Source organism: Maylandia zebra, linkage group LG11 (assembly GCF_041146795.1).
Source record: "Maylandia zebra isolate NMK-2024a linkage group LG11, Mzebra_GT3a, whole genome shotgun sequence".
NCBI lineage: Eukaryota > Metazoa > Chordata > Actinopteri > Cichliformes > Cichlidae > Maylandia > Maylandia zebra.
This window is the reverse complement of record NC_135177.1, coordinates 12696889-12723058: the sequence shown is the minus strand read 5'-3', so window position 1 is coordinate 12723058 and position 26170 is coordinate 12696889. Positions and strand designations below refer to the sequence as shown.

At 40.9% G+C, this 26170-nt stretch overlaps 1 protein-coding gene across 5 annotated transcripts in view; it reads left to right on the top strand.

The window, feature by feature from the left end:
• Positions 1-26170, top strand: part of LOC101478087 (CUB and sushi domain-containing protein 3) — a 251912-nt gene that overhangs the window by 63994 nt on the left and 161748 nt on the right. For all 5 annotated transcript variants that reach the window (XM_004568073.3, XM_012923802.3, XM_076889796.1 and 2 more), the window contains exons 4-5: positions 8452-8646; positions 21564-21810. In XM_004568073.3, the coding sequence (XP_004568130.1) occupies positions 8452-8646; positions 21564-21810 (442 nt within the window). The remainder of the gene's footprint in view (positions 1-8451; positions 8647-21563; positions 21811-26170) is intronic.

The window sequence follows — 26170 nt, the reverse complement described above, 5'->3', positions numbered from 1 at the left end:
ACTCACTGTGAGATTATTTGAAGGGTACAACATTTAAATTCTGAGTTTTAATTTAACTTGGGTTACATTCATAAAAATGACTGTGTAGTAGATATCCCATTAACACAGCACTCAAAATGTAGGAGTTCAGAAGTAACTGATAGCTACATGTCATATTTAATATTATGTGAGAATCTTTTTCTTCTTTTACTATAGCCACCTTTATCTCACGGTGGAGTCTTACTGCGTTTAGATTGGTCTAATGTATCTTAGTCAGAGTGAGATCAAGTGATTAAAGAAGAATATTCACACAGAGGATCTGTTTGATTTGCAGATATGTTTATGGCTCATGTTCAGCTGAATATTAAAAACTGTCCACAGCTGAATATTAGCATGATCCCAACACTCTGGTGGCAGCACCCATATGAAAAAGATAATTAAAAATGATGATTTATACTGGAGTTTTTGCATTAGTTAAGGCTGTTTTTGTAAAAGATTGTGGTCATAAAAATAATTTGATAAACATGCAATATTTGTCTATGAAAGGTTAATCACCTAACAAAATGTGCAAGGAAAAACAGGAAAGCCAATAAACTCTGATCTTTACAAAGACACCATGCCTACAATAACTTATTTTCTTTTACCGTAATGTTTAACAACACTGTTATTTCACAGAGAAGCTGGTCTGATATCAAGCATATACAAAGTACACCAGCAATATATAGCAGTAGCTATGCACAGCCATCATTAGAGCCAGATTTTCAACATATCTTGCAGATAAAGCACTGACAGCTGACACAGTTAGTATTCACAGGCAAAGCAAGGGAATCAACTAATTAACTAACAACTAATAATCAGCTAATGTGCATTTAGTACTGCTGTTTGGAGGCAGTGCATGAAAAAGTATGTGTTACTTGTTGTTGCACTCATGCATAGTGCCTGACAATTAGAAAAACAAAATTATAAAAAATATGCCACTGGTGTAGTAGTTCTCTTTCATAGCATTTGTTTCGTGTCTCACTATGGGAACGCCTCCTGCGTGACCTCATCAGAAGCTCAAATACCATTACGCCAGCCCTTACAGGCTGGCTAGGTGACGCCCATGTCAGGAGGTGTCACGGCTGCCGAGGCGAGCCGTGTGGATATAGAAGGAGGACCCAAGATGCAGGCAGTGGATGAGATACCGGTGGTTTTATTTACAGAGGTGTAGTGGCAAACAAACAGTGGGGCATAACAAACAACTAAAGACACCTAAACTGGGAGAACTAAAATAACAGACCTGGGAGCATATGACAACGGATGATGAATAGCAGAGAGACGCAGACGAGGAACAGGACACCGTGGAACACAGGGTAACAGACTGACACAGGGTAACAGACTGACACAGGGTAACAGACTGACACGGAGGAACACAGACGAACCGGCAACAGGCAGGAGAACACACAGGGCTTAAATACACACACCAGTAATCAGGGGATGAGAGACAGGAGGGCAACACAGCTGGGAGGAATCTGGGCTGACGGGACAGGGGAAACGTAAACTGATCACACTCACATATGACGCGGACCTTCACAATAAAACAGGAAACTCAGATACATGGAACCAGACAAGACATTGAACTAAACAGACAGATTCAGATGCAGACTCAGAGGCAGATCGAAAATATAACACACAGAACTCAAACAATAATAATCATCATCATCATAAACTAGAAAATGATAACTAAAAGCGCTGGGTCACCGACCCAGGACCATGACAGGAGGGGCCAGTGCTTCCCTATATAATAGGCTGACATAGCATCAGATGTCATTCAAAAACCTCTTCTCGCTTCTCACAGAAGCCTGTAGACAACTGTGCTATTGGGTGTTAAAGCTCAACTGTCCACAGACTCGAGTGAACAACTCAGTCGCTGGGCGCTTTGTTCCCAGCTTTTCAGTTGTCCACTAGCATACAAGCAGTAGTAATACTGTTCTGTAGCTAGTGCTGGTGCCAAGTTGCAAGTAGCAATACCCTTTGACGCTAGCGGTTTTACACATTAGGTAGCAATACCTGTAGAAAAGTAGCAACACTTTTCACCCCACGTTATCGAGGAATAGCAATATTCTCCGCACTCAGTGTCAGTCTCGCTAACGTGTGCAACCCTCTAGCTAACCATGGCTACGACTGCCAACGAAGTTGCAAAACTCTGTCCTTGCGGAAGAAGATTTCTGCCTGGGATACACACCCCGTGTGTGCGGCATGCCTGGGTTTATCTCACGCTCAGGCTGCCTTGACGCCCGCACAAGACTGTATCCACTGCGCGGCTTTCCCACGCAAACTACTCCGCCGCAGGCTAGCTCGCCAGACTAACCTGTTGGGTGGCGACCCTTTGCTGTGGGAGGCTGCTGCGGCGCAAGGAGAAACTGAGATGCCCGATGATTTGGCCGCAACGCCAGGGCCGAGCTGGGCAGAGGCAGACCCTCAGCCCATCGCGGCTGCTTTCCTGTCGCTGGAGGCACACGGAGATCATGAGTTTTTCCCCGATGCTGGAGTCACCTGGGGAGGAGATGCCAACGAGGACGGAGATGAGTCGGCTAACTCGGAGCTCCTGCTGTCTGACAACGGCGAGGAGGAAGATTCCACCTCCCTGGCTAGCATCAGCTGGGCTGCAAAGCCCTCGGCTACCGGCGAGCTTGAAAAACCGACATCGCCATCTCCCCTGGATCTCGACATGCAAGCGTGCAGCTGCTAGCCTCAACATCCCGTGGCCCGCCATACAAACAGAGGTTGTAAAGTCTCATTTTGACGGAAAGAAATTGCCAAAGGCGAAAAAGACGGGGAAGCATGTGTTGCCTGTTTTCCCGGAGCTACTCGATGAAATAGCGGTGACGTGGAAAGCAAAACCTTACAGTGAGAAACACCCCATTGTGGGGAGCTCCCTGCTGGATTGTGAGGCGATGGAGTCTATCAACCTCCGCCATCTTCACCCGAAGACGTCTCTGCCCTCATTGGCCCCATCTCTCCCCTCCAAAGCAGACCGCTTCCAGTCTTACAGCCTTACAGATAAGTGCTACAAAACAACGCCTCCTCTATGCTAATGGCTTGAGCTAGAAGAGGACATGACAACTAAACCAGATACTACAGTGTGGGAAGAAATCTGCGTTATAACTGACCATGTCCTCCGCCTCCACAACTGGGAGAGCCATGGGCCTCATGGTTCTTCAGGAGCAACCACGCTGGCTCAGGCTCACCAACCTGACGACCAAGGAGAAAGAGGAACTCCTCGACACCCCTGTCGTCCCTCAAGGTCTCTTCAATGCGGCTGTTACAGCCATTCAGAAGAGATGTGAGGAGAAAAAGAGAGATGATGAGGCTCTGAAACTCTGCCTGCCGAGGAGGGCCCAACACGCCACGCTAGCAGCACCGCGCCAGTCATTCGCGTAGGCAGCGTCTTGCCCCGTCCCCGCTTTAGGGTTCCCAAAGTGCCTAAGACGCAGGCAGCCCCCCAGGCTGCCGGGGCGCCTAAGAATCCATGGACTCGGAAACAGTCTCCCCAGGTTCAGCCCCTCCTCCTCCCCCCGCTGTCGCGATCGTGAGGAGGAAGAAGCGGCCGGCCTGACAGCCTCTCCTCTAGGCGGGAGCAAACCCAGTTTCCCCCCTTCATGGGCCGCCCTGCCGCCTCCCAGCTCCGTTCCAGAGCAAGTTCAACGGGACATGTTCCACACGGAGTGCTTAACTCAGGCCGGCGTTCCTGTCACCGGACCCGCCAGAGGGAAAGAGAGCCAAAGTTCGCAGTGTTGTTTCACAAGCACTTGTTTCGTGCATTCTGTATTAAAAAAGCCCCGACATGCGCGTCCAGGCAGTTTGCCGAGGGCGCTGTTTAGTGTTGCAAAACACATGAAAAAAACGGAGCAACGTCTGCCATAACGCAGCCCGTGGAGACTCGCGTTTCCACGGCTGTGATGATGCAGATGAGCCCGTGACCTCGTTCGCCTGTGACAGAGGTGATGGGACACCGAAATGGCGTATGTTTCGCGCTGCGACCACAAGGGGGTGGCAAAACGCCATCTTCGGTGGAGTGGCCAGTGAGGCCGAAGGTTGTCGGCACATGTTCCCCTATAGAACTGCCGGCCTTTTGCCCACCGCCTTTCTCCTCAGAGGAGCAACAGCGGCTGCATACCTTGTGTCCAGTCTGTGCTCTGCGCATTTAAATGAACCGAAACCAGAGTGTCAGACAAAGTGACCAGCTGTTCGTGTCCTGGGCTAAACCACATATGGGAAAGCCTGTGTCTAAACAGCGCCTCTCCCAATGGATAGTAGGAGCAATTGCCCTGGCCTATACTAGCAGGGGCCTTCAGCCCCCTGCTGGCTTGCGTGCGCATTCCACTAGAGGTTGCCAGACCTCTAGTGGAATGCGCACGCATGGGCTCTCTTTAGGGGACTTTCTATTCAGGAGGTGTGTGCAGCTGCATGCTGGACCTCACCTAATACATTTGCTAGGTTTTACAGGTTAGATGTGACGGCACCTAACCTAGCGCATTCAGTCCTCAGTGCAGGCTCTTCCCGGGTGGGGGCTTCTCCCCTGTGAAGTGCTGTTGGGGTCAGTTGTCATCTTAACAGGCATGTCTGGCAATCCGGGAGTCAGTATTTCTCCCATAGTGAGACACGAAACGAATGCTATGAAAGAGAACTTAAGGTTATGTATATAACCCCGGTTCTCTGAGTAGCATGAGTGAGTGTCTCACCAGACCGCCCTCCTTGCTATGGAAGCGAGGAAGAGGTGGGCTTGTTTTGAATGACATCTGACGCTATGTCAACCTATTATATAGGGAGGCACTTGCCCCTCCTGACTTGGGCGTCACCTAGCCAGCCTGTAAGGGCTGGCGTAATGGTATAGGGCTTTGGAGTTGACGTCACGCCGCAATGCATTGTGGGAGCGCGGCACCATTTTCGGGGTCTACGAATCAAAACAAACACACTGTGTTGGAACGACGATTACAAGATGCTTAAAAGCAGCTCAAAAGAGAATGGACTGTATAGAGACCGATTTCGTTCAGAGGCGAAGCGGCGGTACCTGCAGAAAATAGCGTGCATAGGAAATGTGGACCCGTATGAAATACGCCGTACAAGTCGTCATTCAAACGAAGGTAAGTCAGCTCGAGTACTGCGAGTAAAATGCATTTGATTTCCCTGCAAACATTCACATTAGTGCAGCATAAATTTATTCATGAGGGGAAATTACAGTGAGAACATGTGGAGGCTTTTAGGTGGATAACATAGTGAGTTCAGTGCATTGATGTGACATTGTCCTGAAGGATTTAGTTATTGTCTATGGTTAAAGAAATTGCAATGATTTATTAATGTTTATTATAAATAATCCTAATTATGCATCTTGCTTCCATATTTGTATCTTGTGTCACTAAAAATACATTTTATTTTAATTTTATACATTGATTAATGACCTGCAGAATCTCCTTATCATATTAAGTGACTCTTAATTGTCACTTTATGCGTTCTCCATCTCTACAGTGATGACATCCTTGCATTACATACTTTAGGTTCATTTTCTGCAGGCAGGTTTCTGACAGAGAACAGGCAGATTTACACTATAACATGTAGATGGACACACAAAGAAATGAAAAATTACATGTATGTGCTAACTTTCTAAACACTTTGTTACATTTATGATAAAGTAGATAAAACACATTTATGTCGGCCTTGGCTCATAGTTCTTGTCTTTAAATGAACTTTGTGTGTGTTTCAGGTCCTGCACTCTCAAAGACTGAATGAACCAGCATTGCAGCCATGGGTCACTGTGAGCATCACAGGGAAGGTTGAAGCCGCCCACTGCACCTGTAAGGCCGGAGTCGCGGAGACCTGCACCCACGTCACTGCTCTTCTGTTTAAAGTAGAAGCAACAGTGTTGATCTGTGGCACAAGGACTGTTACAGATGAACCTGCATACTGGGTTTTGCTGGGTAATGTGACCAAGATACAGCCAGAGGTTGGCCATAAGATGGACTAACCCTGCCCAAAAAAAGGCTCTTGATCAAAACATAAACAGACCATCCGTCCTCAAAAAAGAAAAATCCCACCTGCTACTGTGGAGGAGTTGTCACTGCTATAATGCCATAATGTTTTATCTAGGGGTCTAGATTTATGCCTGTAGTGCACTGGTGTGTAAATAATTTGCATTTCCTGAATATGTACTGACTGAGTATCACTGTTCAAAAGTTGAATAAAGAAATAAACTAATTTTTGCTCTTTTTTTTAAAAAAATAAAACCACTTTATAGAACATGACATCAGTTACAATGTAAAATCATCTATAGTTTACAAATGACAAAATGTTTACATAAAATCATGACAGTGTTTACATGATATCACCCACTACTAACATTACTTTATTTATTGTATCTTTTGAAAAAATACCGCTATTTATACAGCAAAAGACTTAAGAATATTTAACAGGAGCAGGTTTCATTTTCCCCTGGTTTTACTACCACACTGTTCACCAAACGCAGCAAACCTTCACCATCTTATTCAGAAGGGTCACCTCTTCACCCTCACATGGAAGATTTAATCTGATTGGCATGGTGGTATGTTTGAAGCAGGTCCCTTGTGTAGCGCTGGAACCCAGTCATGATGTTTCATCCATTTCATAGGCTGGTTTGCTGCAATAATGCCAAATAATTAGCAACTCTAATAAATAGAAGGTAGTTCTGCAAAATCACTCAGTAGGATGTTTGTTATAATTTGCTATGAGCTCAGAGTGCATCAAAAATAAAACTAATAGGCTATAAAGAGTGATATGAACATATTTAGAACTTACCGGAATGAAAATGTCAGGAGCATCAACAGATATTTGGAGATGGAAGAGAACTGGATATCAGCTCGTCTCACAGCTCCTATCCAGGCTAGACGCCTTCGTTTGGTAACATCGATACACGAGCTGCCTCATGTTGCTTCCAGGTTGGGAAAGAATGAAAAGACAAACCCTTTTCAAGCTTATTCTCTTGGGGGTCGTGCGATCGAACATTGCAGCAGACCACACAGCAAGAACGAACCATGACTATGCTTTCGCTCCTTTTTCACTTAGACCCCCAAAATGGCGGATCGGGCCAAAATCCTTTCCACGCCCACCCCCGTGACATCACGCTCCAAAGCCCTATTTGAGCTTCTGATGAGGTCACGCAGGAGGCGTTCCCATAGTGAGACACTCACTCATGCTACCCAGAGAACCGGGGTTATATACATAACCTTAAGTTACAGTCTGCACTGTAGACTGCTGTAGATTTTGCCATGTTGTTAGTGTTTTTCAGAGAACACAACAGGGAAGACGACTGAATTAATGGAGTAATATAGATAAACATGACTTTTCTTTCTGTCAGTCAAGGGCTTTTGTTAATACTTGTCAATACTACAAATTTTAGATGCTAAACTTGATGCTGTGATGATTTCTGTGATAATGAATTTATGAAAATGATGCCTACTAAAAACCAAAGCAGCCATTAAAAAGCATACAGCAAAAAATATTATAGTGTGAAGCTGCAATGCCTTCTTTCATGTCCCAGTTTTTATTGTCTTGCTTTTTCTTTTCTTTTAGATTGTACTAATGTAGTTTTTTTAATATGCCACTATTTGATTGCCACTTTCAGATATAATCATGTTATTTAATATATTTTCAATGTGAAGTGATAGAGAAGACTGCAGTACTCCCTGGGCAATATATTTTATTCTATTCTCATATGAAATTCACCTCATCAACCAGAAGTAAACATCTGAGTAGCATTTGCATACAAAGTTTGCTGGTATTGGCTTGCTGTTACCAGAGTATGTAGCTTGTTGTGCAACTCCTAATTTTACTTTGAGCCTCTAATGGAATATAAAATAAAAACCTAACACAGTTTTCTCTTTCCACCAACATACACCTGCCAAATGCATCACATTTGTGCAATAGCAATAATACCAAGTGGAATACACTTTTCTGGCATCATTGTATTATACTCAATTGTATATAGCATTTGTATTCTATTTTATTCGATTGTATATAGTATTTTATTTTATTTTATTCTATTCTATTGTGTACAGTATCTCATAGATATATTATTCCAGTGTTTTTTCTCTAATTTTTCTATGCAACTTTGCACTGTCCACTGCTGTAACAACACAAATTTCCCACATGTGGGACTAATAAAGGTTATTTTATCTTATCTTATTTCAGAACGAAGCATGCATCTGCAAGTGATGAGATGCTTGCACTTTTGTTTTAGGGACTTTGCATAAGGAAATCACCAGTTTGTTCCACTGTATTCAAGAACAGGGTATAGCAATATCTCCAAATGATAGTACAGTAAAATTATTCACATTTGAGTCTAGGGTGAATTGTCCCTTTAACTGTATTTATTAATGCACATCTAATTAAGGGAACCCTGTGACACCAGCATATTTGTATTCTTACCAATGCTCTTTTTCTTTTTTTTTCATGTTCCAGAGCTGAGAAGCAGCTCGTGTGGAAACCCAGGAGTTCCACCCAAAGGCATACTGAATGGAACTCAGTTCAACGTAGGTGACAAGATCCGTTACCGATGTGTCACAGGTTATGTCCTTGATGGGCATTCGCTCCTCACCTGTGTCACCAATGCAGCTGGCGTGTCAGTGTGGGACTTCCCGGTGCCAATCTGCAGAGGTGAGGATACTTGTTATTTGAAATGAGTTACTAATTGCATGTGAGGTGAAGCTTGTCTTTTTCAAACTTTTTTTTTTCTATCTGGGCAATGTGACTGCGGGATATCATTGGGAATACTTGATTTTATCTACATATTCCCCCAAGAAACTGAAAATAAGTAGGTGATTGGTTTCTTTTGACTCCTCTCATTTGGTTTCCTCGAGTTGCTCAGTGTTAATTGCTTTTTAAAGATTGACAGTTTGATGGCTGTTTTGTCTGGGCCACAGATGTAGCAAAGTCTGGCATAAGTCCTCATTAGCGAAATAAATATATTTGCAATCTGATAGGAGGGAAAAATTTTAATCGTGTAGTGGAAGTTGATTAGAGTCTCCATGGCTCAAAAGGTTAATTAAATATTTATTCCTGTAGAGCAAGTAGCTTGTATATGTTAATACTGTTAGGAGGAGCTGCATATCGACTTGGTTTGTGCAGCTGTATGTGGGCTATATGTTGCTGCTTTGTAGGGACTGTAGTTTTTTTTTTTACCCATTTATCCATCCATCTATGATTTATGTAGCAAATATGAGCACCCTATAGGCTATGAGGAAGCTTCTCAGTCAGTTGTCTAATCACTTTATACTACATAAATTCTCCAAATTGCAAATAACATGAACCTATTATTTATGAGCGAAGAGCAAAAGCCAAAATCAATTTAAAGCGTTAAGATCTTTTAGAACGAAGAGAAGAAGAAAAAAGCGTATCCGTTACGACTCAGTAGCCTTTCTGACTTTTATCAGAATTTCATGTTTTTTATTCTGTTTCCTTATTAGAAAATTCCCAGTACGTATAAAATAAAAATGTTGCCCGAATTCAGAAAGTTGCTGTACATCTTTAATTTGCCTCACCAAGCTCTTCTGCTCATACACCATCAACATGATGATGCTTTTTTTCTGACAGGTGGTTGATGAATGACTGACTTCTATGCTTCACATTATGCAGTTTACCCCTTTCTGTGAGAGCCGTTCCCAGACTGACATAAATAATCCGCTCTTACATATGTAGAAAGCCGCTGTGGTGGTGTGACGTGTGGTAGGAATTGTAGGTCACATTAGACTTTCAAATCTGTCAAAGGATTTTGACAGACAGGTCATAAAAATATTTTCATTTCAATCTTAATTTTTATTTATTATATTGAGCTACATTTGAAAGCTGTATTTAATTTTCAAAAACAACTCAATTACAATAATAACTAATATGTAGAACATTTATGAGAGATTTGAGAGAACAGAGGAACAGAGACTTCAAAGTCACTTCTTTCAACACCACATGAAGCAAATGATTTTCTTTTCCCTAATGACAGCAGAGGCCACTAAAACACCACCGCCATTGTGCCTACGCAGGCAGATATGGAGCTAAATGGACTTAAACTGAATGCTTGCTTGATCGGGGGATATTATTGCTGAATCGATTGTCATTCGGTTTTGCAGCAGACTTTTCACTCCTGATTTTATTCTGCAGACTGAACCTGCACTCTGCTGACACACTGGACACTGAAGCCAGCAGCATAAAACCAGATTTTTAATGTCAGGCAGCATTTTCTCCAGGGACGTGAACAGAAGTTGACAAGACTGTGTAAACATGGGACATCCAGTTCCTGTTAGCAGGATCATTACCAGGGTGCAAGACTAGCTGCACAGCTGTGTGCCCCATTACGAGCACAGACACACTCTGAGATCGTGAGGGAAAATTCTACGATGCAATCTTGGATGTTAAGAGTGAGGCAGATTTTCAGTGCTTTTAGAACAGTTTTCTACAGAGTAATGCATGAAAAATGTAATGTTCTGTTAAATTGCCAGCACTTAGGAAAGCACTAGTTGATATCTCATTGGATATGGGTCCAATCCCGATATAAAAACCAGGATTTAGAGTCATTTTAACAGGCAGATCTAGTTGTTATTTATTTCAGCTCAGTTCTATTTTCATGTCTTTACTATTGCACAGATCAGCAGTGGTGCATTGGATTGCTAACTTGGCATCACAAAGCTAAGTGTCTTTGTATGTCATATTTATAATATGGTGAAGGTTGTACATTTAGCTTTTCATTTACTTTTCCATGTTCCCTTAACCCCAAAGTTACATTTGTATAAGGAATATTATTTTGAGCCGGGGAAAATCTTTTATTTATTAATTCGTTTTTTAGAGACATAAAAAAAGACGTAGTTCACCATATGCACATAAATATCGGAGGAGGAGGAGAAGGATTACAGGCCATTCCTGTGTGCAGATTTCTGCCTTTCTATGTAACATAATTATCTGCTTTTTTGTTGCCTTGCTGATGTATGAATATGCAGGCTTAGCTTTTTTTCTTTTTTCTTTAAAGTACAGTACCTTACAATATTTGCTGAATTAAAAAACAAAAGCTTCTGACTTCACTTTTCATCCTATAGTTTTCATTAGCTGGATGAAAAGTGTGAAATATTTAAATATTTTATTTTAATACATTGGTAATTTTAGATTACTGGGTCTAAGTCATTCAAAAGTAAAGAGTGAAGAAAAATAGTTATAAAAATGAAGCGAAGGTCTCCCCACTCCATCTGAATGTGAGATTCTAAGAAATCCCAAAGCCAGCAGAGCAAATTTGCTCATGCCAACTCATTCTACAGTGCAATGAAAATGGCTCAGCATATGTTTGAAAAATGGCAAGCTTGGAGCAAACAAAAAGCTGCAGATGGAGGGCTCCTTTTCATTTAAGGATGGTGTTAGCTTCTATTGCCACAGGCCAGAAACATCGCTCCTTTCAGGCCCGGGCACTGCTTGAGCCACACTCTCTCTCGTCTAAATCCAGGCCGGCTCCTGTATGTGGGCAGATGGTCCTTTGATCTCGTTTCCTCAGAGATCCTGCCCTTTCTGCTCATCACCTATTGTTTCCCACTAAACACATGGCTGCAGAAAATCTCTCTCCAATCCACTGTTCACCCCTGCCATCTCCCAACACCTTAGTCTTTCAACCAGTTCCCATCTGCTGTTACTTTCTCCTTCTCGTTCACTTTTCTTCCAGTATTCTTCTGCAGCCCTGTCTAACAGCATGGTCAAACATTTTATGCTTGTAGAACCTACAGAAATAATGATGATATGCATCTACTTGGGCATTTTTTGAGCTTGAGCAGCTGTGGCGCTGACTCGAATTGGATGCTAGATGGGTGGGGAGGTAGAAAGTATCATTTTGGCTGCACCTGAGTGGACAATCACCCCTCTCAAGTTAACTGCTACATGATTTTAAAATCAAACCAACATTGCAGCGCTATCTCATTTTTAAACAGTTTTGGGGAAAATTCTGCTCTGTTTTCGTTTTAGATAACAACGTTATCTAAAATCAAAATACTAAAGTTAATTCATCCTTTGCTATAAGCTTATCTGTACTTCTCAGTTTGTAAGAGACTGTCTGACCCGAACAGCTTCAACAACCGTCCGTCTCAGTTCTGTTTTTACGGTTGATTACTGAGTTTTTACCGGGGAGACGGCGTAGGGATTTCAGCCATGTTTGCTTGAAACACAACACAAAGCTATCAGAACATGCTGCACGGCTGGCTACATTGATTATAAATGTGAACATTATACCATACTATGAGGAATAGCAGACGGGGTTTCTGCCAGTGTATTACAAGCCCAGGGGGCTGCTAGGGCTAAGCATTTTTTTATGCAAGGCTAAGGATTTTTTAAATAAGTTAGTGAATGTATCTTATTAACCTACTGTTGCCATTAGCTGTTTTACGTCCAAAAATCTATAAAGAAAATTTAAAAAGGAAATAAAGAGAAGCAGACATATGATTTAACCTTATACTGTTTTACCTGTTCCACTGATATCTGTCCACTAATCATGGATTTTGGCTTTAGCTGTCTTTGCCTTATCCAAACAACGATAATTGTGATTCAGTGCTCTCTTGGTGGCAAAAGCTGTAAAAGTGAAAAATAACTATGTTTTTCTCTGTGTCTCTGTTGCTACCTACTGATGCACCTAGGCCAGCAAAGCTCCGCTTTTCTGTCTATGACTCACATTGTGCGTTATCCAACCTTGCACACCTCTCCACCAACACCACCTGGATAAGCAAAATTAGAAAAGTGCAAGAAGATGACCAATACCAACCTCCAATGCAAATGCTGCGTGTAAAGATGGCTAATGAATCTTTGTAGAAACCAAATTTGACCAACATTAAACGTCATTACTTACGAGCGTGGAATTATCAGATATGAGAATATTTGCCTTAATTAAATTAAAATTGGTCACTGCAGTGTTAACCCTGAGAGCGCAACATAGAAGATGGAGAAATTACCACAATTTTCTTTTGCTCAATATCTCTGCAAGTCAGACTATCAACACACTAACATCACATTTCTTTATTTCTTTTATTGAGATCAATAGAATTTATAGCTTAGACAATATGTAGCAGTTGCCAGATCTGAAGGAATCCCACAAAAAATCTTCATTCTCCATTTAGTTCCTGTGAAGCTAACATATTGCTACTATAGTTATTTTTCCATATAGATGAATTATAAGTATGTGTTTAGCAGCTAGCACTGCCTTTTTTAAAGAAACAATAATGTGTGAAACAGTCACAGAAAATCAGAGCTAAGTAGATATGAGTGGGATTGCATAAAAGTCAAAGGTGCTGAAGGATTGATGTAAAAGAAAAAAGAATAAACTCCAAGCAGAGAGGCTGTTAGATGGAGAATTAATGGCTCTTCTAATTGTGAGTTACTGCTTCTCCTCCCAATTGCCCGTTTTGATTCCTTCAGTCTAAATTGTCTCAGGACATTCATTAAACCAGGCGGTGAGACAGCAAACAGGGGCAGCATGGCAACAGGAGAATATGGTCTATTGATACACTGTCATTCTTGCTGCCAGCAACTGTCTAACAGAATAAAAAATTAGGCCACAGAAAACCTTGCTTCTTTAAAACATTTTTGTGCCAAATAATGTGAGTAGACGGGACTAAACACAGTTCTTCCTGTCATACCTTTTCAACTCTCTACTATGCAAAGTGGGACTTCTCCACTTGCCCTTGGCAGGATTTTTCAGCTCAGCTGAGTGCTAGGTTGTCCTCTACAGTTGGAATTGATTTGAGAATAGCCCAGTATCTCCACCAAAAGCTGCTGCTAAAACCCTAAAACACTAGTTTATATTTTAACCACTGTAAACGTCCATTGTTCAAAATGAATTGAGAGATGATAGAGCAGTACATTTTGCTAAAAACAAAAGCAACCAAATCCTTTATATGCCTTGATATTTTCATTGGTGCTGTCATGTTTATTTTCTTGCTGAATCGTACTCCACTTCTCCCATAATTCATTTTAAAATCTAAAATAATGGAGATGGCCACAGTAATGAAATGACCCGCAGAAATATCAATGATGATCCATCACATCTTCATATACCTCGATCCTGTTAAACATGCTAAACATGACTAGCAGCTGAGTAAATGCGAGACTTAGTATAGACATAGTAACTGCCTTTGCATTAACAGTGGGATTATTACAAAGGAAAAAACCTGAGGTAGTGTAGAAAATTATACATGAGTTCTTTCCCCTCTATCTGTGGGGGTGAATATTTCTAAGCAGAAAGACAAGTGTTGTATATCTGATCAAAGTCAAGGGGAGAGAGGCTTAATCCCTCCTCAAGTAGCATTAGATAGCTGATGCCGGGGATGTAAATGAGCTCAGCTAAAGCAGTCCTAATCCTCGCCACCATCTTTAAGGAAAAAAAACCCTAAAAAACTCTGTCACCTTTTTAAAAGCAAGAGATGCTTTTTCGTTTAATCTTGAGCATGCTCTAATGATTTGCAAAGGAACACATTCAGTGCCTCGTATGTTGATAAACCTTGTTGGCAAAGCGTATCTTAATTTCTTCCGTGCATCCCAATGAAACACTGCCAGTAAATATTAGGAAATCAGTAAGGAATTATCCACTTGAAGCCTTGAGTGTTAATGAGTTATAAATGTGGGCGTCTATCTGCCTACAGGAAGTCCTGTCCATAAATATTGGTGATTAATGTTGAATGATTTATGCCATGTTTATTCTTCAGCCCACAAAAAAAAGGCAAACAACATCTTTGTAACTATCAGGCTTTGACCCGCGTTTTCTTGCTGCCACATCCCGAGTTGGATTATATTCAGCAGTGATCAGAGAGCAAGTGTTTTATCGTGGAAACCACTTCAGAGAAAAATCACAAGGATGCTATTAAAAAAAACAAACCTTAGGATCCTGTTTTTATGTCCAGTGAAAATAGGATTTATTTCTTTATTTTTTCTTAGGATAACCTTTCTGTATGATAATGTCAGTGATGCCATTTGCCACGGTGGCAAGCTCGAACATAAACACACCGCAGGGATGACAACACGCGTTTTCTGCTCACTGTAACCATGCACTTCAAGACCTAACTCAATTTACTGTTATCTACTGCGGTGTGACTCACTGCTGTATTTTGATATTTGATTGATTTATATGTCATATTTCATCATGCAAGTCCTGGCAGTTGTCCTATATAATCTTGGACAATTGTGTTAGATATATTCCTTCATGTTTGACGATGATATGAGATCACAAACATGTTTTTTTTGTACTGGTTGTGCATTTGCAGTTTATTTACCCCATTTAGAGGTGGACCTCGGGGCATGTGACATGTGCTTAGCTTTCGTTTTTTACTGTTATTTTCCCCTGACTTGCAAATTGAGCATCTATAATATGGTTGTTTTGCTGTGATGAGCTTTTTAGTGATCATTGTCAGCTGTTGAAAAGTTAAATTGTAATCCATTTACTGTCTGCTGCTTGAGCAACATAAAATCAAAGGTAGTGTGCATGTTTGAATGAAATTATCCAACATCCCCACAGGAATGAATAAAATTCATTTTCAACCTGTAGATCAGATACCCATGTTGTCATTGCACCTCCCAATGCATCCCAAGTACATGCAGTCAGTTTTAATGGATTTCACAAATACTGTTTTTATGCGGTATTTGTGAAATCCATCCGTGTGAATGTGAGTGCGAATGGTTGTCTGTCCTTGTGTGTTAGCCCTGTGACAGACTGGCGACCTGTCCAGGGTGTACCCCACCTCTCGCCCTATGACAGCTGGGATAGGCTCCAGCGGCCCCCGCGACCCTGAAAAGGATAAGCGGAAGCGAATGGATGGATGGATGGATGTTTTTATGCGGCCTTGTCAGACTCTCAAGCTTTTTGTGTGCTTATAATTTTCACCAATTTTATAAATAAATGTGCGGTCTAGTGGTCATTTCATAATAACTGTTCTTTTCTGTGTTGTTGTTCAGTTTTATACCAGTCTGTGTAGCAGAAACACTTCCAGAGCACAATACTTCTCAGTGCCAGACACACGCTATAATTGTGTGTCTGACTGGTAAACAGTAAATGTTTTCAGACTCTGCTTTTGGAACGATGGTAGAAATGATACACATGTCCTCAATTATCACTTCTGCTTGCAATTTTCCATAAGGCGTGCTCAAATATATACAGGCAGAAGCTGCTGGACTCGACATCTGAGCAAACCTCTAATATCAACTCTGACTAGACCCACCTCGACTGCCAATTCTTTAAAAATACTTGAAACTAAAGGACACATGCACACATGCACACACCACAGGCCTGAAAAATGGCTTCTTCCCCAGAGCTGTCAAACCGTTAACAAGGGACCCTGTCTACACTACAACACACACATATACAGAAATACACACATCCTGCCTCCTCCAGTGACTTAACTTTCTATCATGCAATATTCTCATTTGCATATTGCACCAACTCAACTGTGTATTGAAGTCTTTACTGACTGAAGTTGTGCAGTATGCTCGTGTGCTAGACATTGTATTTTTGCACACCTAACTGCACTCTTATCTCCACACCAAATTGCACTCTTTAATGCAGGGGTAGGCAGTTAATTTTCCCACAGGGCCACACAAGAAACTGGGACTGCCTGTGGTGGGCCGCACTGCAGAATTGAGTTCAGTTAAGTTGGGGCTTCCACAACACGTAGCCATGTGGGGAAATTAAATATCCACTCCTGCTTTAATGCAACTCAATAATACCTGTGACTTTTTTGGATTGTTTTTTATGAATTTTTGAAACTTTGACAGTGCCGTCGTAATAATGTGGTACAGTCTTCCCCATCAGTACAGTGTTAACATTTAGTTAAGTTCCTTATGCATTATTTCTGTGAAGGTTCTCAGTCATCCAGGTCATCTTAATCTAAGGAGCTTGGAAAGAAAAGTGTCTGGACTTCTTTAAGTTTCTTGAAGACATTTCACCTCTTGTCTGAGAAGTTTCTTCAGTTCTTAGAGAACACCATTGCACAGTCATTGTTCTTAAGACCAAAGACTAAAACACAGTGTTCGTTAAATGCCTGTGGAATTTAACTGTAGCTAACCAGAATATAATATTGCCATCATAGATACTTTATGTATACATTCATCAAATCCTTATCAGGGAGCTGTGTATATATACAGTATCACTAGAAAATATCCTGCCTGTATAATAATATACTGAATTAAGATTTACCAAGGATAATTATATGCTTAGACAGAGATTCACTGTTAAAATTTAGGTAAATAAAATAAATTGAGGTAAACACTTTGCACCAAATTCCTGTTTGACATTGACATCTTCTCTTATCTTTCTTTCAGTCTATGTCAACAAATCATAGCCCCATCTCATCCTCCACCATGCACTTTGATAGTAACCCATGCAAAGGTCATGGGTAGTCATGTAGTCATTCTGATATAATTCTGAACTGAGGATAAAGAAGAAAAAAATAGATATTAGAAACTTTTCTGAGGCTTTAAGAAATTCTTGCAACTTTCCAATAAACTGGAAAAGTGTTTTGTATTAAACTGTAAGAATTCTTGAATCATTTTGAATTTGTGCCCACTGACTACTGGGGATGGAAGGAGCCTTTAGAAGCTCTCTGAGCCTTCCAGGATGTATTAAATTCAGTACTGAACACATTCAAAAACTCGCAACATAACTCATAATTATTGCCATCACCGCCACGCTAGAATTCCATTTAAAGGTGTGAACATCATGTAAAGTTACGAGAATAAATTCATCCCTTAAAGTGGGGTGCAGAACTTTAGCATATAAATGAACCTCCTTTATTCAAGCTCTTGCCAAACAAGTTCACACAGTACTGATTAAGCCAATCAACCTCAGCTAAATCACTTTGTGTTTTACATTATACCGGATTCTGTTGTCTGGGGCTATATTCCCACGCTGGTGCACCAGTACTGATGCATTTTAAATTAATCAGCAATGATTGCGACAGAGAGTTAGCAGACTACAAATGTTGCTGAGGAGCTAGTAGTGCGCCAACTTGGGAGCAAAGACTAGGGCCCTGTGCTTCGTACGTCGCTCACTACATCCAAGATCAAATGAAACATCCAAGACCAAACTATCGCGCTAACCGTGAGCTCGCTAATCCGGTTCCCCGAACACACCTGCTGTTGACGATTAGTACAGCTGGATGAAGTAATGTGCGATCACTGGGTGTCGTAAAAGGGGATACGCATCGATAGCAGAAACAGTGATCGGCAACCCTCTGATTGGTCGGCGAAAATGTCGAAGGGGCGTGCTCAGCTCGGTATTTTCCGGCAGCAGAGCAAGAACTCATGAGTGAGGGATGTCAGGAGTTTCAGAGTTTAATTAAAACGCAAGAGAACACTGCAAAGGCTGCAAAAGCAAGGAGAGAGGGCTGGCAGAAAGTTGCTGACAAATCAGACTCGTAGGTAATTTAATAATAATAATAATAATAATGGATTGGGTTTATATAGCGCTTTCCAAGGCACCCAAAGCGCTTTACGATACCACTATTCATTCACTCTCACATTCACACACTGGTGGAGGCAGCTACGGTTGTAGCCAGGCTGCCATATCGCGCCATCGGCCCCTCTGGCCAACACCAGTAGGCGGTAGGGTAGATCTATCATATGACACGATATTATCCAATATTATATGGCATTACATTACATTATAATACGTTATATTATATCCCCTTTCACATTAGAGCCACAACAGGACCCACAAGAACATGGGAACAAGTAAAAGTGGAATACAGGAGTATTCTACAGAATGGTAATATTTATCTCTTAGGTTGCTTTTCGTCTCTTGGCAAGGTAATACTGGCCTGTAATACTCTGTTAGTTTGTTCATCACAGCAACCAAGAAAAGGGCAGAGCAAAAAAAGACAGGTGGTGGTCCTGCACCCCCTCGTCAACAAGTTGGTTAAGTAAATAATACCCTCACGGGAATATCGATATCTCTCAATGAGCACACTGTCGCGCTGAGCTAAAGGATCCTGTCTATCCCGCAACATACGCTGTATTCTGAGGACTCTCCTTATCAATCTTGCACCTTCCGCAATGGGTTGCTCGCGTAAACGGACAGGACATGGCTGCGACAGGCTTCCCAAATCCACCTTCGCTTTTATAGCCGTGGTCTCTCATCTTGATTACACGAAGTAATTTACAATTACTACTCTGAAATATGAATTACATCTGTAATAATCACATACATGTAATAGAATGTTAATAGTACATTTCCCTTTTTTAGGGACTGACCTGTATGTATCTGTGTGACATCAATAAAAGGATCAAGTGCTGCATTATCTTTAGTTACGTTGATGTTATTTATTTATGGTGAAACAGTGGTGGAATATCGCTGTTGCTTTCGTATAAATGAAGCGGACATACCTGCGTGGCCGCGATCTAATCCTGTTTACATAAAGTAAACCTGCTCCCCAGCAGGTTTACGCTTACGGCTCTGTTGCTATGACAGCAAGTCCCGGATGGGCTTCGGGGAACCGAACGATCCAGGATCACGCGAAATCGTCAACAATCTCATCCAGCTAACTCACTTAGCGAGGTACGAAGAACATGCCCTAGGTCTGAAATATCAGGGAAACCTTGACAGTGTTTATGTGATTGCTGTCACTGCCAGTAGGGGGAGACAGAAATTACAGCAGTCAAAATTAACTTTGTCTTTCAAAATCTAAAAACTGGTGTTATGATACTGTCAGCTGTGTCATTGAGAGCTGGTATATAAATGACTTTGACAGGTTAACAGTAAGGTAGAAATCAGCATGTAGAAAACACGTCTTGATCTTAAAGATCCTATTATTAACGAGGCTCAGTTTGACATGTGAAGATGTTTGCGTTGAGGCGTGTAGGCAGAATCTTCCTCTGACATTTTCATTTTCCCCTTCCATGTCAGTCTTGTCTCTCCCCTGTCTGTTTTTGTTTCTTATAGAAACCCAATGTTTCTTTCACTCTTCTCTATACTCCTGTTTGTTTCCCTTCTCACTTATTTTTTTTCCCATTACATGTCCTATACCCTCTTCCCTTCCCTTTCATTATCACAGGCTTTTCTGACACTTCCTCCTAGCTCTATTTTCTTTGATGGTCATGGGGATACTTTATGCAGCCCTCCTGTCTATCATCAAGGTTGAAATATGATATTGCTCCTCTGGTCAGATTCAGAAGCACTTTAATATCATTTTAATTTCAGTCGATAGCAATTACTCCACAAGTCTGTGGGGACCTCTTTGGAATGTCATCTTAAATACTTTTAAGAGATACGCCATATGCCACTCAGGGTAAGTTTTAGCATGATGGAGAGTATGATGACTTTAATCCAGAAACAAATGTCTTTACAATTTTTTGGCATTACAAGGCTGCTGGCATTCAGCAAATGAGCCTAAACCAAGCTTACCTATTGGGATAGTCTACAAAGTCTGCCCTTGATATGAATCGTACATGTACATATCAATTTTCCAATTACTGGCCGTCTCATAAAGACTTTGATCAATTGCAGTAGCTCTGCTAATGTGTCAAAAGGACATGGATCAAACTAACAAGCAGCTCGTGCTCATGTCTGCACCCCCCCACCCCCTCTTTATCTTCTTTCAAATTTTTATACATCAGCTTCCTTGTTCCTTGACCAATCATGTGATGCAGCATACAGGAATGTTCCAAGGCTGGCAGTTCTGACAGCCCAGTGTGGAGCACTGAGCCATCAAAGGTTTCAGCTGGCACAGCTGAGTGTCACATATTAGTCTTAAATGATGTGAAAACTGTGAAAGCCCTGCCATCATTAGAATTCTTTAGGGAGGAGAGACGGATAGAGGGATAGAGGGGAGGGTGGTGAATAATAGCGAAAAGTGAGAGGGCTCAGAGGAGGGGAATGAAGTGAGAGATGGAGAGATATGAGAAAGAGTTGTGGGGGAAAGGGACACGGAGTGAAAGAGAGCGAGCCACTGTTATGGTAGACAGCATTAACATTCAGCTGATGTGCCATGCACCCCACATTGGATTTTTCTTTTTTTTTTAACAGCGTTCTAAACTCTGTTTATGACCACTTTTTCTGTTTCTTTGTTTTTTTGACATATGAGTGGGGTTCAGAGGGAGCAGTGATGAATTTATGACTATCAGAGAAAGCGCAGGAGATATTTAGGATATTACACCCTCATCGTGACGAAATTAGTACCCATCGAATTTGTAAATTATTCTGCTCGGTGCCACTCAACTAAATGTTTCATAATTCTTGCCCTCATAAACACAACACAGCCGACCTTTTAATCTGGCGATTCCTGTCATCGGCAGTCCCACAGTTGTGCTGAAATAAGCTCTGCATAGTGGATTTGACAATTTGTGAATGTGTGAAAACAATAATGAGTTTAAAGGGCCTGCACAGCTCCACTTGCTACTTCTATCAGTCCTTCTCTGGTTTGTATTTATCTGAGAAGACAGGTACAGATGTTTTATGCCTGCAGTCACATTTCCCTCATGCTGAACTTTGAGAAACAGGTCTAAAATAACCCAGAGACCATGTGTCTGTTCTTCTCTTACCCCTCCCCGACCGTTTTTTTCTCTTTGGTGACTGACAGCGGAGGACACATGCGGTGGCACCCTGAGGGGCTCCAGCGGGCTCATCTCCAGCTTCGATTTCCCCAGTGGTGAGTCCCCCAGCGCTGGCGGAAGCGGAGGTGCTGGGGGCCTGGGCAGCAGCGGGGAGTGCAAGTGGACCATCCTGGCAGATCCGGGAGACACTATTTCTCTAGTGTTTACTGAATTTCAAATGGAGGAGAAGTCAGATTATCTGGAAATCGAGGGATCTGAACTGCCGACCATCTGGTGAGTTGACCTGCGTGGAGGAATGAGGGTGGGAAGTGTTGGTATTTCATCAAATGACCATTTCGTTTTTTTATATTAAGAGTCGTACCATGACAGGTGGTGTGTACAGTATGTTTGGTGTTGACAAAGTGTTAAAAGAAAAGTGTCTGTGATTAGTGTGAGACAAGATTGTGTTAGTAGCATTGGATGTTGGGTTTCCACAAGTTTTAAGGTGTGTAATATATTTTCTAGAGCACATTATCTTTCTGCAAAGAAGAAACAGGCTTTAGTATTAGAGTAAAACTGTAAAATCATGGCACATACTTTTATCATTATTCATTTCGGCTGCTAGTACAAAGTCAGGTTTTATTGACATGAAACTTAACCAAGTAATAAAACATTTTTTATTTCTGTAGAATAATATCACATTTAGTCTTTTAGTAGACTTTACAGGTCCACAGCTGCAGTTACAAACCCAGGCATATTGTCTAAGGGAAAAATTCCCCAAAAATGGGCAAAGAAATACTGAGAGGTCCAGTAAATGTTTAGGTTTTGAAGGGGCAATTATAAAAATGAACAGAAAAGTAGTGCACCTGCATTTTAAACTAAAACAACTCAGTGTGCTGGTCATTTTTCCCAGTCGGAGTTTTACTTTTTAAAGTTTTTTGTTAAACCAGAAACAGGCAAGAGTACAGTCAACAGTAGCTGTGTATAATAGTTACACACACACACACACACAAACCAAAAATACACAAATTAAGTAGGCTGTAGCAGTGTATGACATATAACCAAAACTACATCACCAGTAAAGCCTAAAGCATCAATAAAAGTCATTGTCTAATGGGAAACACAGGGGTAATAATACTCAAGCAAAACATTTGCAGCCTGAAATAATGACATCCAAGTCATTTAAATTCATTTAGTGACACCAGCTCCTTAAGTTTCAGTTGAATTTGCAGCAAGGAAGGAATTTGAATACCCTTTTTCTGAATTCAGCGCAAGTGCGTGTCAGTAAGTAAAATGGGAGCAGACCAAGAATAGTTTTAAATCGAAGGATATACCAGTGGTAAGTGTTCCCTTTAACTTATAAGCTCATAAGCTTGTGTAAGCAGTGGCTGCTAAAATTCATCAACTGGCCTTAGCCCACACAAGCATTTTAAATACAAAATGGTTGTGCTGTGCTGTCGTACCGTGTGTGTGTGTGTGTGTGTGTGTGTGTGTGTGTGTGTGTGTGTGTGTGTGTGTGTGTGTGTGTGTGTGTGTGTGTGGCTTGTCTGAGGACCAGATGAGCCACATCACATAGCTCTGACAGTGACATGCAGAGGTGGGAGTGTGATGATATGGGGCTGCACAAGTATGAAAGGTGTTGGGGAGATGGCATTGATAGATGGTGCCATGAATGCTTGTGGATATAGCAAAATACTAGCTGACATGATGACTCCCAGTCTCCAGAAGACTGGCAGAAAAGGAATATTCCAGCATGATAATGATCCAAGCACCCTGCCAACATCATACTAAAGTTCTCTTTTTTAATATATTTTTGGGGGCTTTTAGCCTTTATTGAAATAGGATAGCAGAGCCAAGACAGGAGAGCTGAGAGAGAGACCAGGGGAAGGCACACATTAAATGCCCTTGGGGGAGATTCAAACCCAGCCTCTGCATTACCCTTATGGATTGCTTGCTCAATCCAGTGAGCTAAACTGGCTTTGTGCTAAAGGTTGTAAAGAATTAAGAAAGCAAATCTGTGACCTGGCCTAGTATGTTGCCCTACTTAAACATCTAATGGGGTAACTCACAGAGAATGATAGAACAACACAACCTGACCCAGGAAATCTGTCCCACCATAAATAAAGGCGGCCATATACTGAAAAAAAAGAAAGATTTGAATGTCTGTAATGAACTTTTGCACTATTTTGCAGCCTCTGTTTTTCATATAGGTGATCTAAAATGTAAGCTTTAGTTTATACATACACTTGGCACGACAATGGCATTTAATACAGTAATCAGATCACATTTAATTCACTTTAAAAAAAATTCCAGCTAAGCAATTTTGTGCAATACAATAACTGGACAAAGTTTTATTATAAACAAGACAAAAATGATATGGGAACTGAGAATAAATAAGTTTAGACTGTAGCTGTAAAGACTGCAAGAGATTTGCAACTCAAAGTTTATTCCAAAGAGAGGTTGATGCATAGTAAGATGAAGCTGTATCGCCTCAAGATATTTTCTTAGTTCTTCTGATAACAACTGGGCTGCCTATTGACATCTTACAGCACGCAAAGGAACAAAGGTTTGTTATTTAGGATGCAGAGATTGTGAAATCCTGGGGAGATATAAGCTTGAAAATATCAATTTAGCCAATTGGCCATTTTCTGCTTATTGCTTATTCATTTTTGTTGCCATTCATCCCTCCCTTCTCTGCCAGCAACCAAAGAAATCTGTAAAAATAAATAAATAAGTGAACCATTTTACTGCTAACGAGTTAACAAGTTTAATACAGATCTAAGAAATTAGATCCCACATGTAAAAACAAAAACAAAACACTGGCCTCTGCCATCGGGGATTGTGATATTATTTATGGATAAGCTGATGGCAGTCAAGAAGGTGATATTGGTCAATACAGATGTTCTGTTGAAACATCTGTGCAGCCTTGTTTATGTGCATAGTTATGCATTTTATAGAATGTTGCTTGTAAAAACAGCCGCATGTTGGAAACAGAAGTGATAAATATGCCTTTAATGAATTTTCACAGACAGTTGTTGGGAAAATAAACGACTCGTGGATCTGGAACGCTAAATAAATTCACAAATTTGCTGTTGCTGTAATTCAAATTGCACACGAATGAAAAATCTTTGACAGAGTTTTGTTTAGACAGGATTTTTTCTGGTTTTCTGTAGATGTTTGACGTAGAAATCACTCTAATCTGAAACAAGGAAGTATGAAAATGTTTTAACCCCTAACCTCAAGGCTAAGGTTATTCATCTCCTTTTTGTCCTGTGCTTTATTTGATCCTGCCAGGCGTTAATTATAATTGGCTCAAAGAAAATCGAATCAATCATCAAGTTAGCGAGCTTTGTTGTCCCTTAGAGTTGTCATTCTGAGTCAGAGAGAGCGAGAGAGGCAAACACTGTGTCAGTGAGAGACCGAGTCAAAAAGAGAGGTGCTCTGGGTGTGGTGATGACTGCTAAGTATTGTATGTTGACGCACTAAGAAGAGCGTGGCAGGAAGCTGATACGGGATGACACTGATGTGTTTTGACAGGCCATCACGTAACCCTCTTCTCATAGGTGTAAAAGCACCAATTTTAACCCTTTCACTGACAGAAATATGTTTCCTTTTTAAAGGTTTCGAGCCCCACTGGAAATGCTTTGTGGGTTTTTTTTTGTGGCTTCTACTTTCCAGCTGAAAACTAGATGATGACCAAAGTGAACATACTTACCTTTTTTTTTAAACTTTTTTAAGCGAAAGAAATAAAAACACTTAATAAATACAAATTTTTTAAACTTTCCTAAATTTATCGAATCTTGTAGATTAACATTTAAAAGATAGATTTTTATTCATCTTTATTGATTTCCAATGAATTCTTAACTTGACAATGCTAAGCTATGTATGTTCTGGGTTATTATTGGGGTTTAGTATGCTGATGGATAAATGATTAAACTTCATAATAGCTCTATCGATGATGATCTACAGGGCAAAGATGGAAAAGTCACCACTATCATTAAGGGGGCAAATTTTGCTTGCTGACAGGCCAGGTTGCACCCAGCATGTGTGGATGCACTGCGCAGAGGTTTATTGGATGAGGATTTGCATTATTTGCCGTGTATGCATCAGACACTGTTCAGTAAACAATATTTTTTAGACACAGTTTTGAGAACTATTGCAGACAGTAAAGCTCAGTCAAGAAACATTAGACATTTTGGAAAGTCTATTTTTTCCTGATTGCATCATGGTCGTCTTGTGCACTGCCGGGATTCTCTGTCTGCTCCTTTGGCTGGCTTTCCTGTGCTGTGTCACACATTTCTATACCGAGCATGAGTGAAGCAAGGCTCGTAAAACAACAGACTTCAGAATAAAAGCGTTTAACAGAGGCCGTATATATAATGCTATTAAAATGTATTTTGTAATAGTGTAAATCTGACATGTCTTTTATAAGCCATGTTTCAAATAAATAACAATTTAAATTCATGCAGAACCTGCATTAAACTCTGATAATTAACATCTGCTAGCTTTGTAATGCAATAAACATTTTTTGTTTTTTTTAATAAATCAAGTACATTTTCCAACAAAAATAGGGGCTTTCTTACATTTTTGTACATTATAACATCTTTGGCTTAAATGAAATTAAAGATGACATTTTGGTGGTGTTGCAAAAACA